Source organism: Macrobrachium nipponense, chromosome 27, assembly GCF_015104395.2.
Source record: "Macrobrachium nipponense isolate FS-2020 chromosome 27, ASM1510439v2, whole genome shotgun sequence".
Taxonomy (NCBI): Eukaryota; Metazoa; Arthropoda; class Malacostraca; order Decapoda; family Palaemonidae; genus Macrobrachium; species Macrobrachium nipponense.
The window spans coordinates 14149242-14170152 of NC_087216.1; the positions used below are offsets into that span (position 1 = coordinate 14149242).

General features: G+C 42.6%; 1 protein-coding gene across 3 annotated transcripts in view; it reads right to left on the minus strand.

Annotated features, from left to right (window-relative positions):
- LOC135200842 (transmembrane protein 145-like) overlaps positions 1-20911 on the minus strand; it is a 36437-nt gene that overhangs the window by 14625 nt on the left and 901 nt on the right. For 2 of the 3 annotated variants that reach the window (XM_064229537.1, XM_064229536.1), the window contains exons 2-5: positions 13785-13951; positions 5907-6069; positions 5552-5635; positions 3865-4017 (exon numbers count right to left, since the gene is read on the minus strand). In XM_064229537.1, coding sequence (XP_064085607.1) covers positions 3865-4017; positions 5552-5635; positions 5907-6069; positions 13785-13951 — 567 coding nt within the window. The remainder of the gene's footprint in view (positions 1-3864; positions 4018-5551; positions 5636-5906; positions 6070-13784; positions 13952-20911) is intronic. The other variant, XM_064229538.1, reaches the window with a different exon arrangement.

Here is a 20911-nt window from a genome sequence, read left to right on the forward strand (position 1 = left end):
TACGTCCTGGCTGGTCCTAAGACCATACCTGGCACGTGCGGCGTCGTGACGGGATCGTGAGCGGCGCATCTCTCACGATCACTCCTATATACCTCGCTCTTCCTGGCGTATGCCGAGGAAGTTGAAGGTATCGGAGAGACAGAACTGACGCTACCCCCTCCCCCCCCTGACGGTCGCCTCCAATCACTTGCACGTACGTCCTGGTTGGTCCTAAGACCATACGTGGCACGTGCGGCGTCGTGACGGGATCGTGAGCGGCGCACCTCTCACGATCACTCCTAGTTACCTCGCTCTTCCCGGTGTAGCCCGAGGAAGTTGAAGGTAGTGGAGAGACAGACCTGACACTCCCCCCCCCCCCGCTCGCTGGCAGGACCAAGCGTACGTGGGGGGCTGCAGCCGATCACCAACCCGCGGTGGGGATCGATCTGCAGGCCTGGCCATGCCGCTCACCTGTGGCGAGCGGCTCGACTGAGCACGTCGACCCCGGTCCCGTGCGTCAGACGAGCTGCTGCTGGTTACCGTATCCGCCCGGTCCCTGTGGGAGCGGCGGTCAGGTGACCTGCAGAGCTCACTTTCGCGGTGAGACCGGTGAGCGTCCTCGCGGCACGTCAAACCGCTGGTACCAGCCGAGGCTGGTACCGTCGGTCGAGGGGACCTGGGGGACCTCTTCCCAGCCTCAACCCGTGGTCGGTCAGAGACTGTCACGTCCACCCGAGGTACCGGCTGGTCGCTACGAGAGCGGCCGCTGGCCTGGCGAGAGTCACCTGAGCGGCTCTCGACAGTCTTCTGCTCTGTGCCTCGGTCATGACGCTGAGCGAACTCAGGCGTCTTAACTTTGGCTGCACGGTCACCCGAAGGAGACCGTACACTCGGAACTTCTCGCGGACGAGAAACCGAGCCGGTACCTGGCTTAGCAGCAGAGCTGCCAAGACCAGGCGAGGGTGTACCAGCGGTAGCCAGCACACCCTTGGTCCCCGTCTTCTTCTTCTTCTCAGAAGAGGAGACGGCCCCGTTCCCAAGAAGGGAAACAGGAGGACCAGCAGAAGAACCCCCCCGTCACACCGGAGTGAGACGAGCCCTTCGAAGTTCCCGAAGGAGTCTTCTTAGGGGGAAAACCCCGGTTACCAGCTGGTCGCTGCGAGAGCGGCCGCTGGCCTGGCGGAGAGTCACCTGAGGCGGTTGTTCTCGCCAGCCTTCTGCTCCGTTGCCGCGGTCTTGGCGCCGAGCGAACTCTGGCGCCGAAACTTTGGCTGCACGGTCTCCCGAGGGAGAGCGTACACTCGGGATCTCCCGCGAACAAGAGACAGAGTCGGAACCTGGCGTAGCGGCATCGCCGCTAGCACCAGGCGAGGAAGTACCAGTGCTAACCGATACTCCTCTGGTCCCCGTCTATCTCTTCCTTACGGAAGGGGAGACGGGCCCCGCTCCCGAAGGAGCAGAAGGACCCGAAGGAGACTTCTTAGGGGGGGGAGGCAGCCTTCTTCTTCTTCGGCTTATGGGCCTTAGAAGTCGAAGGGGAAGAGGCAGCAGCAGACGAAGACGAAGATGACGCCTTCCTCTTCTTCGTCAGCTCACGCAGGACAGTCGTCAAGTCCTCCATCCAGGCCGGAGTCGGGCCTATTGCCGAAGCAACACTGCACCTGTCCGGAAGGACCTGGGACTGGGGAAGACACACCATGGGCAGGACCAGCATGGACAGGCGCAGGAACCAGGAGCGACAGGAACAGCAACCAGCTCAGGAGCGGCAGGAACAGCGGCAGCGGTAAACACAGAAGGGACAGCCAAGCCAGTAGCGGGAACCACATCAGCGACAGGTACGGCAGGCCCAGCCATCGCCTCGTAGAATCATCGGCAGCCAGCGGGAACCTGGTTACTGGCGGCCGGTCCAGGGGCGAGCTGCTGGGACAGCGGAAGTCTGGGGCAGGCAACACGAAGAAAACACAGGCGGCGGCGGCATACCCCTCCTCGGTACGGCGGCGACCGCCCTAGTAGCGGCAGACGGAGGCGTCACCGACACAGCATGGGGAGTGTAGACCAGCGGGGGGAAGCAGCATAAGCGGCCGTGAAGGTTGTAGTGGAGACCGCTCCAAGGTCACCGCCCCAGACCTCGCTAGACGCTGCAGCAGATCGTGGATGCTAGGCACGCCCTGCAGCCGCAGTGGCCCATACCTGTCCAAGGTCATCTCCCACGGATGTAGCACCTGCGGTAGCACAGACAGATTAGTAAGAGGGGTTCCCTCACGCACGGGGGGGAGACATGCCCCACCCCGAACGCAAGGAAGACCCCAAATACAAAATACAACGAAGAAGCTGAGCGGGGGGCAGGAAAGACGACGAAGAATCGGATACCAAGGGAGTCGCGGGAGAGCTTTCCGACGACTTCCTGGCAGACCTTCGCTTCCCCTACCCCCACACAGCAGTGAAAGTAATATGAAAATGAAACAGAATACTGCACTTGCGATTCACTTCATAGAACTTAAAGGGGGAAAGATCAATTCCCGGGTAAGAGCGGAAACTTGATCCATAATAATATGATGCTATCATAAAATATATATGAAAATGAAACAGAATACTGCACTTGCGATTTTCACTTTAACATAAATAAATCGTAAGGATTAATTCCCGGGTAAGAGCGGAAATTGATCCAAAATTAAATTTGATGCAACTAATAAATGAAAATGAAAAGAATACTGCATTGCGAATCCACTTTCATTGCATTCTATTCATACAAATAAGAGGCTCGTGCCGAGCGCAATCACGCTTTCGGCAACGAACGCACACGGCAAAAATATAATGAAAAAGAGTACTTACATCTTTCAATTACACACTTTCGCCCAAAATACATGACTCGGCGCGAGTGCGCCCGCCCTCGGCACCGAGACATAATTCATTTCATGAAAAGAGCGGAAATCGCCGCATCTACGGCGATAGCTCCATGTTGATTCATAATTAAGTAATGAAAATGAAAACAGTGTACTTACAGTTTCATTTTCAAGTCAAACAAACCATTAGTAGAAAACACAATATAAACAAAGCATACGACGATGAAGCGGGCAGAGAGCGATGACGAACACGTCCTTCACACCCGCGGCCGAAAGCAAAAGTGATTCTTCACCTCTCGGGCGCGCGGGCGCGCGCACGATCGGACAAGCAGTTAACTACCGTTCTCCCCTTGTTCGAAGCTTACGACCGTCCCAGCTGCCGCTAGTTACCTTCCTATTGTTAAAGGACCGAGGGTTTGTATTACGTATCGGAACAAACAGTAATTTTGAAATGTGACCAAAAAAGTCACAAAATACAGGGGAGTACAACAATCAGAAATGTACTTCAAAAGAATGTGCAAAAATTTTATTCAGAAATTACAAAGCAGCAAAATAAAAGCCTGCTATTACCCAGCTGACACAAAAATAGTCACAGATCTTTTAGTTGTGAAATTGAATGTATATAGTACTGATTTAATGAGATGTCCAACAAAATAAAAAATTCCAGTAAATTTTAGACATTTACTTTAACTATGGCAATATGAAAGAAGCAGGTGTTAAACCTATAAGCAAATTACTAGACCTTAATAGAGCCTCCTTAACTGGAGAAAATTATAACTGGCAAAATTCCAAAAAAATCCTGCCATCTTGATTAGGGACCAAAGCAGTTACTGTGCTTAGGTCACCCAAGATGACTTAGGGTCAAAAGTGAAAAGAATATACTAAACCCATCAAATTCAGTAGAGTTAATAAAACAGTAACAAAAGCAACAGAGAACTAAATCATTTACATAGTTCAGTTTGTGAGGAGGTTCAGTTCTCCCCTAAACCATGACCTTGTCACTAACTGCAAAAATATGTTTTAAAAAGCACATTTTACTTACCTGTGCAAGAATATTGAAGAGATCTCCAAGAATATTTTCTCCCTCGCTCCCTTCTCCATCGAAAGAAAATACAAGGAGATGTAAAGTGTCAAACAGCAAGCCTGCTAGCTGAACAATGAGAGTGGCTGTGAAGAGACGGGTAATAGGATGGATCTGAAATAAGAGCATGCAATGATCAATACTGGATGTGAGAGGTCACATAACTTACTAGCAAAAATTAAAATGTTTTCAGCTGAGTATAAAGCTTTTCTACTGGATAGTAATATGTCTAGGCCATAAACACTGTGAAGGAGCTAGAGCAGAGTAAGGGGTCAGGACCACTGTAACCCTAGTAGACACTTCAGAAGGAATATGACCTAACTAGACTTACCTCTAACTAACAAGTATATATTTTAGAATCCATTAGTGTATATAAAAAATATCAGTAAAAACAATGATTGAATTTCACATTTCATAATATTATATGCAGACCACAGAATACACTAAAGAATGTTTTAAGACCTCTACAGCAACATTCTCAATTTATCTATAGTAGCTTGTTGTTATGTTCATTAAATGTCAAGGCTCATGGGCTTGATTAGTTGAGAATAGGTTTTGAATAATGTGCTATTTAACATTCCTGAAGAACCAAGGCAATTCTATAACTGTGACTTTGGTTATATGTATTCAAAGTACATTTCCAAGAAATTCTCATGTTTTCTCTGATGAATTACACAGGAAGTGATGAATTACACAGGAAGTGATCCCGCCTTTCCTGTCTCACTTCAAGATAGTTTCCATGTAACATGACTAAAAGTCAACTCATATAACATGACATTACAGAGTCAACTCACCAAAACTATTAAAATACAATATTTCATTACCAAGAGAAAGTTATTTTTTACACACTGAGTAAATATGTATGACAAAAATCATGAAGAATATTTATCAACTGTTAAAGACAATTAAGATAAAAAAAAAAATATCTGGTAGGTAAAAATAAAAAACTTATATTTGCATGGCTGGTACACAGATCAATGACCATGTTATACTCTTTGATGACAATCAAGATAAAAAAAAAAACATAACAGGTAGGCAAAAACAAAACTTATTTGCATGGCTAGTTAGGAGATCAATGACACTTGTACTCGTTGATGAAATCCGCGCACAAATTTTTTTTCATTTGTAAATTATTTCTTCTTGGGGCTGAAAAATTAACTCTCATTTACTGCAATATGTTAAGTGGTTTTATCAATTGATAAGGGTTTGACAAACATACAATTACAGGTACTGTAGTTTCTTCTTGATATCTGAAAAAATCTCCTAACACAAGGGAACACTTTTGGCTTTGCCAAAATATACCTCCAAGATTGGTTGCTTGGTTAATTCTAATGCTAAATCATGAAAACTTCATCTTTTCATGAAGACTCAAGTGACTTTGATGCAAATGAAGTCTATTTACACTACCACAAGTGTATTTCAACATAAATTTCCATGAAAGTCATGAAAGGCCCCAAAATTGTACAAACTCTGGTTATGGACCAATAAAGGTGAGAGAGGTTAGGTTTTATGTACATGACTATATACTCACACATCAATACCCGACAGGAAATGGAAATATCTTATATACTGTACAATATAAATTAATAAATACCTGTACAATATAAATTAATAAATATTTTACCAAACATGTACTATAAGGACTTACCTGTCGACAAGCAGCATAAACCTGAAGGGGTACTAACACAAATCCATAAAACACGACACAGACGAGGTAAATTTCAACAGTGTCCTAGAATAAAAAGAAAAAAAAAGATAAATGTCTTTCATTATGGCTACTGAGGCCACTAAGTGAGCCAGATACTTGTCACTCTTAAAAAAAGCCATTATCCACAAATGCTTCAAGAATAATTAAGAGGGGTTTTGTTGAAAATTAGCCTAAACAACTTAAACGAAATTAACCTCGCTCATTAAGAAAAATTCAGTATCGCAAAGCAATATTATACAGTACTAATAATCTTTAAAACTTGAAAACACAAAATTCTGGTGAAAAGATGTAATACCTGTTTGTCAAATGAGAAATGGTATTCGAAGGGATTCAGATTGCCAGCATTCGGTTTCCCATTGACTATAGTCAGATCATAACTCATTGTTAATGGCTGTTTCATATGCTCCCACTCACATGAAGCATTCCGACTGCATGCCACTAAACTCAAATACCAGAATCTGAAATCAAATCCAGTAAATATCAATAATCAGTGATGTTTGGTGAGGAATTTATAGACTTATACAGTATAATATTTTCTAGAGAAATTAGCACTCCTCTGATAAATACAGTAAGTATTAAATATCTGGCCTTAACACATCTTTCATACACTTAGAATTACACAAACATTGGTGACAATAGAAAGTTTGTAACATACAATGTATGCCTTTCGGTAGTATGTCAACATAAACACAAGATGACTAACATTCTAAAGTGGAAAAACTAGTGAAAACAGTTTTTGAAGACTTGTAGATTATACATTCTATGCAATACCCTCATCATCAATTAAAGGTAATACAAAATGCAACACCTCTTTAACTGACCAAGTAGTATGTATACTGTTCATACTTTGTTATTACCCACAAACTATATGGTACGATCTGGTAGATAGCTATTTGGTTAAAAAAGAACACACAAAATAAATAAGTCCTCAACAAAAACTGACCATTTAAACAAAACAAAGAAATTGAAAATATTGTCCATTATCGCACAGGTAAACCAATAATGGCAACCTGAAACTGTTACGAAGCATAGGCCTAACAGCAACCAATCTGATATGAGGTAGTTTTCCAATATTTCTGTTGCTTTCAAATCAATGCCTTATTGGGAAGGAAAGAAACAGTTTCTCTGTGTACTGTATGTTAATTATTATAATTATTACATAACTCAAATAAGAATACCTGACTGAAAATTTCCCTGATAATTTCATATTCTTACTTTCAAAGTTAAATTCATTAACTAAAAAATGATATTGTTAAGATACAATAAAGTTTGTTCATACTTACCTGGCAGATATATATATAGCTGTATTCTCTGAAGTCCGACAGAATTTCTAAAACTTACGACACACGTAGTGGGAGTTAGGGTGGTTAGTACCCATTCCCGCCGCTGGGAGGCGGGTATCAGGAACCATTCCCATTTTCTATCAGATTTCTATCTCCACTGTCTCCTGAGGGGAGGTGGGTGGGTACTAAAAATATATATATCTGCCAGGTAAGTATGAACAAACTTTATTGTATCTTAACAATATCATTTTGTTCATGAAACTTACCTGTCAGATATATATATAGCTGAATCCCACCTTTGGCGGTGGGAGAGACAGAAAAAGGATTTTAGGAAACATATAAATGTATATGATTGACATCTTGGTTCCTTACCTGTTAGCATAGCTGACTTCGTGATTACTGTCACCCAAGCCTGCTTCTGCTTCACTAGAGTTACCAACAAGGTAGTGACCTGTGTAGTTGGTGCGCTCTAGATGATCTGTCAATGGGGACGGGACCACAATGTGACTAGACCATGACCATACTTCTGAGGGCAACGAGGCAAAAACCACCACCTAAGTTAGCCTAACAACAAACTCCCATATACCAAAGGCTAAAGGAAGGGACGACTGTACTCGGCAGCCGACCCTACAACCATAAACATACAAATATTAAAAACTCACCTACCCTTTTCTATGGGAAAGGATGAGTGCTAACTCCTGCCCCAAAATAGTGTCTGCGGCGACGTATGGTCCGAGAGAGTAAACAGTTTTCATAGGTCGTTCTCACCTCCCGTAGGTAGTGCGAGGCGAACACTGAGTTACTCCTCCAAAAAAGTAGCACTTAAAATGTCTTTAAGAGCCATGTTTTTCTGAAAGGCTATTGAGGTCGAAATAGCCCTTACTTCGTGCGCATTAACTTTTAGTATCTTAAAGTCGCTGTCTTTGCAAGAAGAGTGCGCCTCTTTAATGGTGTTTCTTAAAAAGAATGCCAGTGCATTCTTGGACATGGGCATGTTTGGTCTCTTGACCGAACACCATAAGTTCTCCGCAGAACCTCGGCAATCCTTCGTTCTACGAATATACTCTCTAAGAGCCCTACAGGACACAGGACTCTTTCTGGCTCTTGACCAATGATCTCTGCCATACCCTTGATCTCGAATGTTCTAGGCCACGGATTGGAAGGGTTTTCGTTTTTGGCCAGAAACGACATACCCAAAGAGCAGACTGCATTATGCCCTTTGAAGCCGACGTGTTTGCTGATAGCCTGTATTTTCGCTAACTCTCTTCGCCGTCGCCAGAGCAGTTAGGAATACAGTTTTCTTTCGTCAATCTCGTAGAGACGAAGAGGAAAGAGGTTCAAAGCGATTTGACATTAAATATTTTAGGACCACATTCCAGGTTCCACGAAGGTAGCTTCGGTAGTGGTGCCTTGGTCGTCTCGAAAGATCTCAATAGATCATGGAGATCCTTGTTATTAGCGAGGTCAAGACCTCTATGGCGAAAAACTACAGATAGGACGCTTCTGTAGCCTTTAATAGTTGACACTGCCAACTTCAGATCTTGTTTAAGATAAAGCAAGAAGTCGGCTATCTGGCTCACAGAGGTAGTGGTAGAGGAAACTCCTTTTCTCTTACACCAACTTCTAAAGGCTGCCCACTTCGATTGGTAAACCGCGATTGATGATGGTCTCCTCGCGGTGGCGATAGCTTTAGCCACTGATTTCGAAAAACCTCTCGCTCTGGCCAACTTTTGGATAGTCTGAACGCAGTCAGACTCAGAGCGGAGAGGTTTTTGTGGTACCTCTCGAAGTGGGGCTGTTTGAGTAGATCTCTCCTTAACGGAAGAGATCTCGGATAATCCACTAGGTAGAACATCACCTCTGTGAACCAGATAGCTGCGGGCCAAAAGGGGGCGATTAAAGTCAACCTCGTCCCCTCCGATGCTGCGAATTTTCTCATCACCTCCCCCAGGATCTTGAAGGGGGAAAAGCGTAGAGATCCAGGCCCGTCCAATCCCATAGAAGGGCGTCTACTGCTACTGCTCCCGGATCGAGAACCGGGGAGCAATACAGAGGAAGTCTCGCCGTCCTTGACGTTGCAAAGATGTCCACTAAGGGGCATCCCCAAAGACCCCACAGTTCCTGGCATACTTCTTGATTGAGAGTCCACTCTGTCGGCAATAACTGTCCTTGTCGACTGAGGAGATCTGCCCGGACGTTCTCGACTCCGGCAATGAATCTTGTCAATATTGTGACTTCTCTCTCCTTTGCCCAAAGTAGGATCTCTTTCGCTAGAGTAAACAGGGAGCGAGAGTGTGTTCCTCCTTGTTTCTTCAAGTATGCCAGGGCTGTGGTGTTGTCCGAGTTGACTTGAACTACACGACGGGAGACTTTGTTCTGGAAGAACTGGAGCGCTAATTGAACCGCTGCCAGCTCTTTGAAGTTGATATGCCAGGTTACCTGTTCCCCTCTCCAGGTACCTGACACTTCCTCCCCCCTAGAGTTGCTCCCCACCCCGTGGATGACGCGTCGGAGAACAACACTATGGTCGGGGTTCTGAAGCTTGAGGGATATGCCCTCTGACAGCTTCCACGGATCGAGCCACCATCTTAGATGGTTCTTCACCTCTTCCGAGATGCTTAACTTCATGTCGAAGTTGTCCTTTTCTGTCCAGCTGTCCGACAGAAAGAACTGAAGAGGTCGGAGGTGTAGCCTCCCCAGGGAAACAAACTTCTCCAGCGAGGAAATGGTCCCCAGCAGACTCATCCATTCCCTCACCGAGCATGAATCCTTCCCTAGAAAGGCCGACACTTTTTCTATGCCTTGTTGCTGACGTTCCTGGGACGGGAAAAGCCCCGGAAAAGCCAGCTGAATCCATCTGAATCCCCAGATACACGATGGACTGTGTTGGGGTCAGATTGTGACTTTTTCGAAGTTCACCAGAAGTCCCAGGGACGCAGCTAAAGACAGAGTCGTTTGCAAGTCCTTCAGGCACCGGGTCTGCGAGGAGGCTCGTATGAGCCAGTCGTCCAGATAGAGCGAGATTCTGATGTTGGAAAGATGGAGCCACCTCGCCACGTTCTTCATTAAGATGGTGAAGATCAAAGGGGCCGTACTCAGTCCGAAACAAAGAGCCCTGAATTGAAAGACCTTCCCTTTCAGTACGAACCGAAGGTACTTCATCGATTGGGGATGTATCGGGACGTGAAAGTAGGCGTCCTGGAGGTCGAGTGATACCATCCAATCCCCGGGTCTTAAGGCCCCCAGAACTGACTGAGGTGTCTCCATCTTGAACCTCTGCTTCTCTATAAAGAGGTTTAGACGACTTACATCCAAGACGGGCCGCCACCCTCCCGATTGTTTCGGTACAAGAAACAATCTGTTGTAAAATCCTGGCGTTGCCAGGTCTAAAACCTGTTCCACTGCTCGTTTCTCGAGCATCTGCTCGAGCAGGTCGAAAAGTATCTTTCGCTTTGTTAGAGGATACGATGGGGACAAGTCCCTGGGAGTGGAAGTCAACGGGGGCGGCTTTATGAAAGGGATCTTGTAACCCTTCTCTATGATGTCGAGAGACCAGGTGTCTGCCTCTCTTACTCTCCAGGCTTCTGCAAACAACTGCAGCCTGGCTCCTACCGGTGACTGAAGGCACGATCTCTCACTTCTTACCCCTAGACTTGGAAGGGGCTCTACCTCTAGGAAGCTTCTTCCTCGAGGAGACGATCTAGCGGAAGTCCCTCCACGAAAGGGCTTCTGCTTTCTAAACGGTTGGCTCCTGACGACGTTGAAGGGCCAGCCGGACGTCTCGAAGACTGAGCCAACAGGTCTTGTGTGGCATTCTCTTGCAGACTAACTGCCAGATCCTTTACCATAGCTTGGGGGAAGAGATGACTCGAGAAGGGAGCATACAAAAGTTCTGTCCTCTGTGCGGGAGAGACAGACTTAGCCGCAAAGTTGCAATAAAGAGACCTTTTCTTAAGAACCCCTGCTGAAAAATGAGATGCTAACTCCTCTGAGCCATCCCTGACGGCCTGTCCATGCATGACATACACTGGACAGCTCCCCCAAGCTGATCGAGTCTGGCTTACGAGAATGGTTGTCTAAGGCTCCAAGACACCAGTCTAAGAAGTTGAATACCTCTAAGGACCTAAACAGTCCCACCTTCAAAAGAATGGTCCAGTTCGGAAGTAGTCCATGATACTTTAGCTGAGGCTAAAAGGGCCCTCCTTGAGGCATCAACCACGCTGGCGAAATCACCTTGAGCAGACGTAGGAACCTTCAATCCTAATTCCTCGCCTGTCCTCATACCACATCCCTGCCTTACCGCTAAGTCTAGACGGAGGCAGGGCGAAAGTAGTCCTTCCTTTTGCTTTCCTAGACTCCATCCAGGCGTTAACCTTCCGGAAAGCTCTTTCTAGTAGATAATGACGTCTTCATCTTCACGAAACCTGGAGACTTGCTTGTCTTCGACGACGAAAACTGAGAAGGAGGAGCAGCAGGCTGGAAAGTATCGCCAAACGAATCACGAAGTAGTCGTGCCAAAACTTGATAATCTGAAGACGCAGACGTAGCAGGTTGTTCTTCATCAACATCCTCAGAAGAACCGCTAAGTTCTCCTTCTTCCCTACCCGAGTGCAAATCCGAAGGAAGAGGCAGAAGTCCTTTAGCTCCAAGTCTCCTATCCGAACGATGAAGAGAAGACGAGGGTAACGGATCCTTAAACAGTCACAGGATCAGGAATCACCTTTAGAGGCGAACGTGACAAAGCCTCGGGAACAACATCCGAGTGACAGCGAACTTCCACATTCGCGTCCACAGAGCTCTTACTAGAACGTCTACGAGCGTCCATCTGAGCGTCCAACGTAGCGTTCTCTCGAGCGTCCAAATCAGCGTCCGACCGAGCGTCCAGCGAAGCGTCCAACGGAGCGTCCATCAAAGAGACTCTTCTAACGTCCCGCGAAGCGTCCTTACGAACGTCCCGCGAAGAAACTTGATCAACAGCCCGACTAGCGTATCGTTGAGCGTCAACACTGTCATGTCGAAGAGGGGCCGAACGCAAAGAAGTCCGTCCGACCGCTACAAAATCGTCGTCAGCAGGAGCGTCGAAGTCGGAACGCCGAGCGTCCTCTCTACGGGAAGAGAGAGGAGCATGCAGAGAAACTCTCTCTAACCTGGCGTCTAACGTCACCTCTAGACGAACCCTGGGGAGCAAAACAAAGGTCTAGAGGGCGAAAAACAGAAGACGGGGACGAAAGAGGAGCCGTTGGAGAAGACTGCCTAGTTCTCTTGATAGGCAGTCTATCGTCTTTCCTTCGACGAGGTACCGTCTCCTTCTGCTTTAGTAAAGCGTCCAGTTGCCGTTGCATCGCAATGATGATCTCCGTCTGAGATGTCTCCTTACGCGGAGACGAGCTGCGCTTGTGAGAAGGAGAGGGGCGAGGGGACCGCTTTCTTCCTTCTCCCAGGAACAGCTTTGGCTCTAGAGCGACTGGGGCGCTCGCGGGCGTCATCGTCGGATGACGTCCTAGACTTCTTCTGGGGCGGGAAATAAAAGCTACGCTTTCCGGAGAAGAATGCCACTCAGACAAAGCATGACGTGAAGCGTCAAGCTCTTGAAGAGTCCTCTTCAAAGGTCGTGAATCCGAACGAGATTCCCACCCTTGCGCGGGGGAGGACACGTCGGAAGACGAGAAACAATCCTTCAGGATACGTGCTCGAGCACGCTCCTTAGCAGCCTGGGAAGCGTCCACAGGAACTGCTGAAGGGACGCCAGATCGGTGGGGGTTCCCCGTAACCCTCCTTCGGCCTTCGACATGCCCTCTCCCTGAGTCCTGGGAGTCCGGCAGAGGTCCCAGCCTAGAGGCGCTATAGGGCCGATCTGACGCCCCCTCCACTTCACTAGGGGCACTATCACTGCACTTATTTTGCCTGTTTTCAAGGGCAAGCACTTTAGATTCAAGCGTCTTCAATGAATCCAGGATAAGCGAAAGGGCATTACCCTCCGCAGACACCACTTGAGGGCCCGAAGGCAACACTACGGGGTTAGGAGACACAAAATCTAAAGGAGGGTTAGAAGGGGATACATTAATACCCTGTCTGCTACCCGACTTACTCCTGGAGGAAGACCTCCTAATCCTATCACGTTCTAACTTATTTACGTAGGATTCATACGTCTTCCATTGTAAATCATCCAAGCTTTCACACTCATTACAGCGCAAATCATATTTACACTCTTGCCCCCTACACCCTTTACACAATGTGTGAGGATCAACCAAGGCTTTAGGAAGCCTAACCTTGCATTCTACTTTCGAACACACCCTGGCGCTAGCCGAACTACATCCAGACATATTTAAGGAAAAAATCTAAGCCAAATTCAAAAACAGTCCAAGTCACGTATGCCAAGCTATCGATCCAATCAAAAAACCAAAAAGTCAAGAGGATACTCAAGCAATGAAAAGTTTTCCAAAATCCTGAGGCGGAGGTGTGTAAACAGATGTTTACGACACCGGCGACAGAAGAAATCTGATAGAAAATGGGAATGGTTCCTGATACCCGCCTCCCAGCGGCGGGAATGGGTACTAACCACCCTAACTCCCACTACGTGTGTCGTAAGTTTTAGAAATTCTGTCGGACTTCAGAGAATACAGCTATATATATATCTGACAGGTAAGTTTCATGAACAAAATATTTGTTAGCTACCTGTAAACTGCACAACAACAATCACCGACACACAAGAAAGGGCTGCTTGTGTTGAAATAGTTTTTGTTATAGTAAAGATATTGATAAGCAAGAAAAATACTCAGAAATGACTGAAACATTAAACTTTACATCAACCCATGATAACATTACACAATCTACACAGTAAGACATTTAACTATTCCAATTTATAGAGGCTTATGCATATACAAACTTACCTTGGTTTGACATCCTGTATAGCATATGTCAGCTGATTGTAAGTAATGACATTGGCTTCATTATCCTCATCAGGACAAAGGCTGCCTTTAGGACATGGCACTAGACGGAAAAAATCTTGAACACCAGACTTGTGACACCTGGCGTCAAAGGCCTCTTTCTCAACTTCCTGTAAACAAAATATAGTTAAAACAAGCTTGCTCATCAGTGTAATATTTACACTTGAGATTGAAGTATCTGTCCTATCAGATAAAAAAAAAAAATGCTGGCAAATTCTTCCTAACATATATATATTTGAAAATAGAAAGTTAGAAGTTTGTGTTAAAGGTTCTGATAGGCATAAATTATAAACAAGTTTGGTGTTTCCTTAGAAAGTTAAAAAGAAATCATGGTTATCAGTGGTGAACAGTAGCAAACCTAATAAATATGCTGTGTAACAGGGTGGTTTATTACACCTGCTGTTTTAGAACTACTCCAACATCCTTCCCTAAACTTTTGTATCATTTACAAACCTTGCATATCAATGCCTGTTCAGTATTGTAAAAGGATACAACAATAAGATAGTTTTGGTAGTTGTCATATCGTATTCACAAAGGAGTCAAAGACAAACACCAATTACGAACAGTGCTTGAGACAAAAGAGATATCACAAAAATGCAGCAATAGGGAGGCCCTGTTCTCTCCCTCCCTCACTCACACAACTGGCCTCATTCCTGCACTGCCTGTAGCAGATCTGCCAGTTACTGGTATCTAGATAAATCTGTTATTGCAGGATTCTACTGACTTATATATTTATGTTTTTTTCTGCCCTGTTTTAGTATATATGAATAATTTATAGAAAGTTTTATAGCAATGTATGTTCAAGGACATGTATAGTACCTGAAAATATTTGCTCTCAAAAGAGATTTAAAGGAAAAAGTAAAAACAGACTAGGGAAAAAGACCAACAGGTTTATCCCTGAAAGTCTTAAAATGTTGGTAAAAGGAAAAAAAATATATATAGAAACTGAGAGCCAATAGTAACAGTGAAAATGGCATTAAGACAATAACAATTACTGTTAATCACATCTGAAATGCTGACCCAATGAGAAATGCTGCAATTACCAAAACTCTTCCAGACCTAAATACCTGCTAAGGAATGTGTTCACAGGACCAAAATCCATGAGAATATGAGCGCAATAGTTGCCTTTTAACCCCTATCTTACATCTGGTATTGAGCAGCATATACTGATACTGCCAAACAACCAACTCGCTAACTGAAACCTGTCTCTGTCTTATTTCTGCCCCTCATGTTTATGGAAATTACCTTGCTACACTTGCATGCAAACACTACGTGCAATCACAAAGAGATGCTCCTGACTGTGTTGTCTCATTACCTTTCCACCCCTTTTTTCATGAGGCAATGTATTCACGACTCACAGTATACCTTAGTTTATGCCTATGGCTTTCAACAAATTCTATTTCCTTAATTTCCATATTCATTCAATATCTAAATGTACAAAAAAAACTGTATGATTATCTTTTTATCTTATCTTATTAATAAATCTGAAATAGAAAAACTTTGTTACCAGTATGAAAAGTACTGTTGATATATACAATACAACCTAATTCTTGTAATTTGTGTAGCATAGTATACTTAAGTGGATAAATGTTATTTTGCTAGCTGTTCACAGTATGTATATGTAATTGAAACTTTATAGCAACATTTTTTACTGCTATTTCTAGAGGACATTTATCACTGCTATTTCTAGAGGACATTTATCACTTATATACATTTATAGAATTTAAGAGTATGTATATTCATTTTATACTTTCTTGACATTTTCTTCTTAATTTACGATGGGTTAATTTTTTACAAGACAATTGTCATGTATCTTGGACTTCATTCCTTGTATTTTAATAAACTGTACTTGTTTATACACTTCAGTCTTATCAATAAGAACTTGAGTTGCGCTGACCACCTCCAGATCAAAATATATGGTACACTAGTTATTTATATTCTCCCCAATGCAAAACAGTCCAGTCGTGCATAAAGTCAGTTCATCAGAAGACTTCATTTGGCTCTGGCCATTTGGCTGTACCACTTCTGCATCTATAATTAACCAAACCAAATCTCTTGATGCTATGACCTGTGGCTTCCTTGAATCCAAGAAGCATTTTGACAAAATGTGGCAAGAAACAAAACACCACATTGGCCCATGAATGTTCTATTGTTAATCTCTATGATGAAATAGATTTATTGAGAATATAATTATAGTTTAGTATCTAAGCAGTTTGAGTCAATATTTTACTTGTTTATTCAGTATTTTAAGTGCAGTACATTTGTGTATTAAACATTCAAAATACATGCTTTAGACAGAATACACATATTGTATAATAACAGTACAGAACTACAGTGTACTGTACAACTAAATGTAAACTAGATTTCATTTCTTATTCTATTCTTAAAAATTCAAAAGTAGATATTATTATACACAATAATGGCCATAATACATCCATATTCTTTTCAAATTAGTTTAGCACTAAGCTGACATTTCTACCCTTGTATATGTTTTCCCTATGGTGCATTTTACATTGAAACTGGGCTACTTTCACATAATAAAAGTCAAGTTTCTAAGTTCACAATACATATTAAAATGCTCAAGGCACTGTTTGCAATTGCCGGACTCATTTTACACTATGTATACCTTTGAATTCCCTAAATAACTTACTTCTTTCATATGGTAGCCCATTTGCTACACCATATTTGTATTAATAAATAAGCCTGGTTCAAGGTTTTCCCTTTATTTTCTGAACTGCTGCATAAAAAGTCACTTCAGTAACCACACCATTTTCCCTTTATTTTCAGACTATTGCTGCATAAAAACTAACTACAGTAACCACACCAATCTAGTATAAGCTCCGGACAAACATGAGAACATGGATGTGTCCGGTTGGATACCACTGATCAGAAGTCAATATATAGACAACACAATGTTAACATGCAATAATGGTCCATTCCATGATGCATGCAAATAGCCTAGCTATCAGGTTTGATGTGGGCAGGAGTTGAAGTATCAAGCACATGAATAAGACAAAGATTTCTGATATGTCATAGACTAACTGATCAATATGCAGTATAATGTGAGCTTATTACAGTCACCCTAATATGTTGAATATGAAAAGGACTCCAGTGCAAAATCATGAACTTGGTATGGTCATTGCATACAGTTTGGTTTACAAATAAAACCATTATTGACTAGATTTTAAAATCTGTAACAGTATTGCAACCACTTACACCAAATCTCTTTCTTTATCAAAATCACTTCCTTAAGCCTACATTTACATAGACCTAGGCTATGTGACTTTGGTACCTGAGGAAAGGAATTGTTAGTAGGCTACTACACCGTCCATCATACAAATTTGGATCACCAGATAGGGCCTATAATTTTAACATTTCTTCTCAGCTTAATCCCTAGTTGGGGTCAATGTTTTGATGAGCCTTTTATGGGTGTTTCCAGCACTTGCTGAACAGCTCATTCAATATCAATTGCATAAAAAAATTTCCAAATACCTACCATTCCTAAGATCTTTCTGCTTTTCTCTCACTGATTTTATAGCAAAAGAAAAAAATAAATGAAATTTCCACAAAACGTTCTGACAGTTTTCAGAATCTTATTTTGCTTTCCAGCTTTCTTTTTGTTAGACCATTTGCAAAAAAGTAATATATGTCCTACACAAAAAATTTGGCTTTCAACTGATGCAAATTCACAAAAAATTATTTAATTTTTCCTAGGTCTCCCTGTCAAGTAAGATGGTACTACTTCAGATAGGTTAGGATGTGTCCCTTAAGTGCAGCTTGTATATATATTTTTGGAAAATTGGGGCGGAGGGAGGTCTGGAGAAAGGGTCTTTAGTTAATTGGGTGCTTTACTTTTGAATTAGGATGTTTCTCAGTTATCACTACTATGCTTTGTAGCCTAACCAGGTGCTTAAATAGCAGCAGACAATTGTTGGGATAGGGGATTTACCCACATACTCTGTATTGCAGTGCCAATTTATCTTTTGGAATTAGAGACAAAATCGGGTATTGTTAGCAGGAGGATTATGATAAGACTTCAGGTTTATGCAAATTATCTAAAATTTTGCCATTTATCCCCTCAGTGACACAACTTTTATCTTTTATATTGGGGAATCACTTCTTAGGTGGGAAGTTCTGTCCAGAGATCATGACTTGTGTTGATCTCCCACATAGAAATGTGAACTGCCTGGTCACATAAGTGACCTGGGGAAGTGTAGCTCCTGTAAGCACTTGTATATCCTAACATGTGTGATTTGGTTGCCTTTGTGGGACAGGAAGAAAGGCTCAGAGAGTAATATGTCTTGGAGAACTGGATAAGCATTTGCTTCTTTTTTCCAGTCAAGGTTGTATGATGTTTTTGATGGAAGGCATTTGAGGGTAAATGTCTGCCTAGTTATAAAAATTATAGAATTTCCTCCTTGTTTTCCAAGTTCACTCATAAAGTTAAGGAGAAACAAGAAAGGGAGAGAGTTAGCAAATATACTACAAATATATACTGTATATTTTTGTCTAGGCAATATGCTTTGTTCATGTAAAATTTCGGTTTTAAAGTTACAAGTGTTTATGGATTTTTAATGATATGCATGGTTTCTATGTAAAAGTATGTGGTTTTCTGTATAGTATTAGTTATTAGTATCATTGTTGCCTATTTTTAAAAATTAATTCATATCATCAATGCTGTTATAGCCTAGTAGTGACTGGAACATCTTGCTTTAAGTAAACTAACCTCCAAATTCTATACTAAGGAAAACTTATGGAGTCATCATCATTCACACTGTTATTTGAGTTGATCTTGGCAAGAACTTTAAGGACTACACACAAGCCAATTCAGGATTTGGTACAAAAACACAGTAAGCTATTGGGGGAGCCCCGCAGTGGATACATCGTCATCGCATGTATCAGCCTTATTCACTCGATATTTAATTGGTGAAACAAGAATACAATTACATCTTTAAGCATACCATTCAAAAGATTGATGTTTCGTCAACATAATGTGATATATGAAAGCGCCATATGAACTAAAATAAGCATGTGAGGTCTTCGTAAAATATGTTTTCTAGGTAGTTTTGAAATCCAATATGGCATCAACCGCCTGAGGTGCCGTTCGTAACCGCAAAGAATCCAACATCTTTCCCAGCACTCATTTGAACAATGTTTGGGTATATATGTAACATTTAATGATCTTAATCAAGATTGCAGTTGTAATCAGCACAATAAAACAATTTGTTGCCTATATTAGTGAAAGTATGAAACTTCTTATTCCCGGGGTCATGGTTTGAACTGAAATTCATTTTTACCTTGTAATCGATGGTTTTATCCTTACTGCCATCACAACTGAAACTCCACAGTGCTTATTAATTGTAATTATAAACATTTTGATCTTAACTTACCCCAAATTGCATTTTAACTACGTTGCTGTTCCTGGTTCCTAAGCGCTCACTCCAAAACACAGTTGCTGGCAGCACATGACTACACGGTTTATGAGGTGCAAAGCTTTATTCCCTTAATTGTTTACTTTACTCATTATTTAGTTTAACTTTACTTTACTTCAAAATGTTTATTTTAATTCATGTCTATTATCCCTTTCTTTGCAACCAAATTAACCCCAAAAAATTACAGATATTTATAAAGTAAATACGAGCAGATGACGGCAAAATCATCGTTGCCAATTTAGTGGAGCTTCACACATACGCCGATGCATTTACAAACTGTTTCCATGAATTCTAGTTGTCATAGTAACGCAATAATGATAAAATTGCTCTAATATGTATATATACTACAAATAGATATGCTAATTTCACTTACGAGTATTTCCCCGGTTTTGTGCAAGTCTTATACCCAGTTTGGAGGGTAAACACATACCAATTGGCAACACTGATAAACAATAGAAGAGCGCGAACAACGCCGTAGGTACTATTCACAGCAAAACTGTTGATATTTGACTCAGAAATCTATTTACTTTTTCAACAACAATATATTTTCAAATTAATAATCATGAATATGTAAAAAATTTATGTAATTCATGACCTTGAACTGCTGTTTAACTATTTATTTAAATGATTATCTAATGCATGCTTCTTCTTCTTCTTCTTCTGCCAAAAAATCATAGTTTCCTTGGATAAACCGTGGTTGGTGTCATTGTTTACGATTGTTGTGAAGAAAGTGCAACAGCATCTATGGGTACAAGTGGTGTGCAGATTTAGCACAGGAACTGGGAAGTTTGTTGACACAAGCGACTCTGCAAACATCGGGATGGCGTCAATCTTCTAAATATATTTGGAGTTGTAAGTAAAAATTTTGAAAGCGTCACGGAGGCAGAGGTGTGTGCACACTGCATAGGGCCAGACTTTCATTAACCTCTGTTTAATCTTAAAATATGGCCTTAATTTCTAACTTTGGAGAAAATGCTTACTTCGAAAAGATAGCAGAGGTCTCAAGCTGTTGCTCTCACCACCGATGACTCGTGACTGGTGCCCATCTCCGGTGTCAGGGTGTGTTAAAGTACTTTTTCGGAGGGTGGATCCACACGTGGTGAAAACTGGATCCGCTAGTCCAGTCGGTTGTTCCCCCTAGGGACCTACTTATTTTACATACTTATCGTACTTTGGACTTGAAATAAAATTTTCCTCTCTATTAATGTGTGGGTATTTCTACAGAAACAGTCCACACAGATGGCAAGGAACGTAACCGCGGATACAACATCCACTAAGGACTGGGGCGTCCAATGTATTTCGCCGTGTTTAGTACTGGTCCCTGGGGGGTTAACTACAGTCGTCCAAATAAATAGCTATTACTTAAAATTCTTGTTTAGTAGGTAAAAACGCATAGAAAAACCGCAACTGCCATAGTCTAGGCCGCCGCGGATAAGTACCCTAGATCTACCAAAGTGTGCTTTAAACGTTTCTGCAAATGACTACTACCTAGTATCTACTTTTATAGAGATGCCTAGTGGATCCCACCCTTAGCCTATAACCTACAACTCACAGGACCAAAGTGAGAAAGTAGGGTTTTTGGGTGAGGAAAAACACAAAACGAGTGAAATAAGAGGGTCTTTATTCCACTGATAGTTC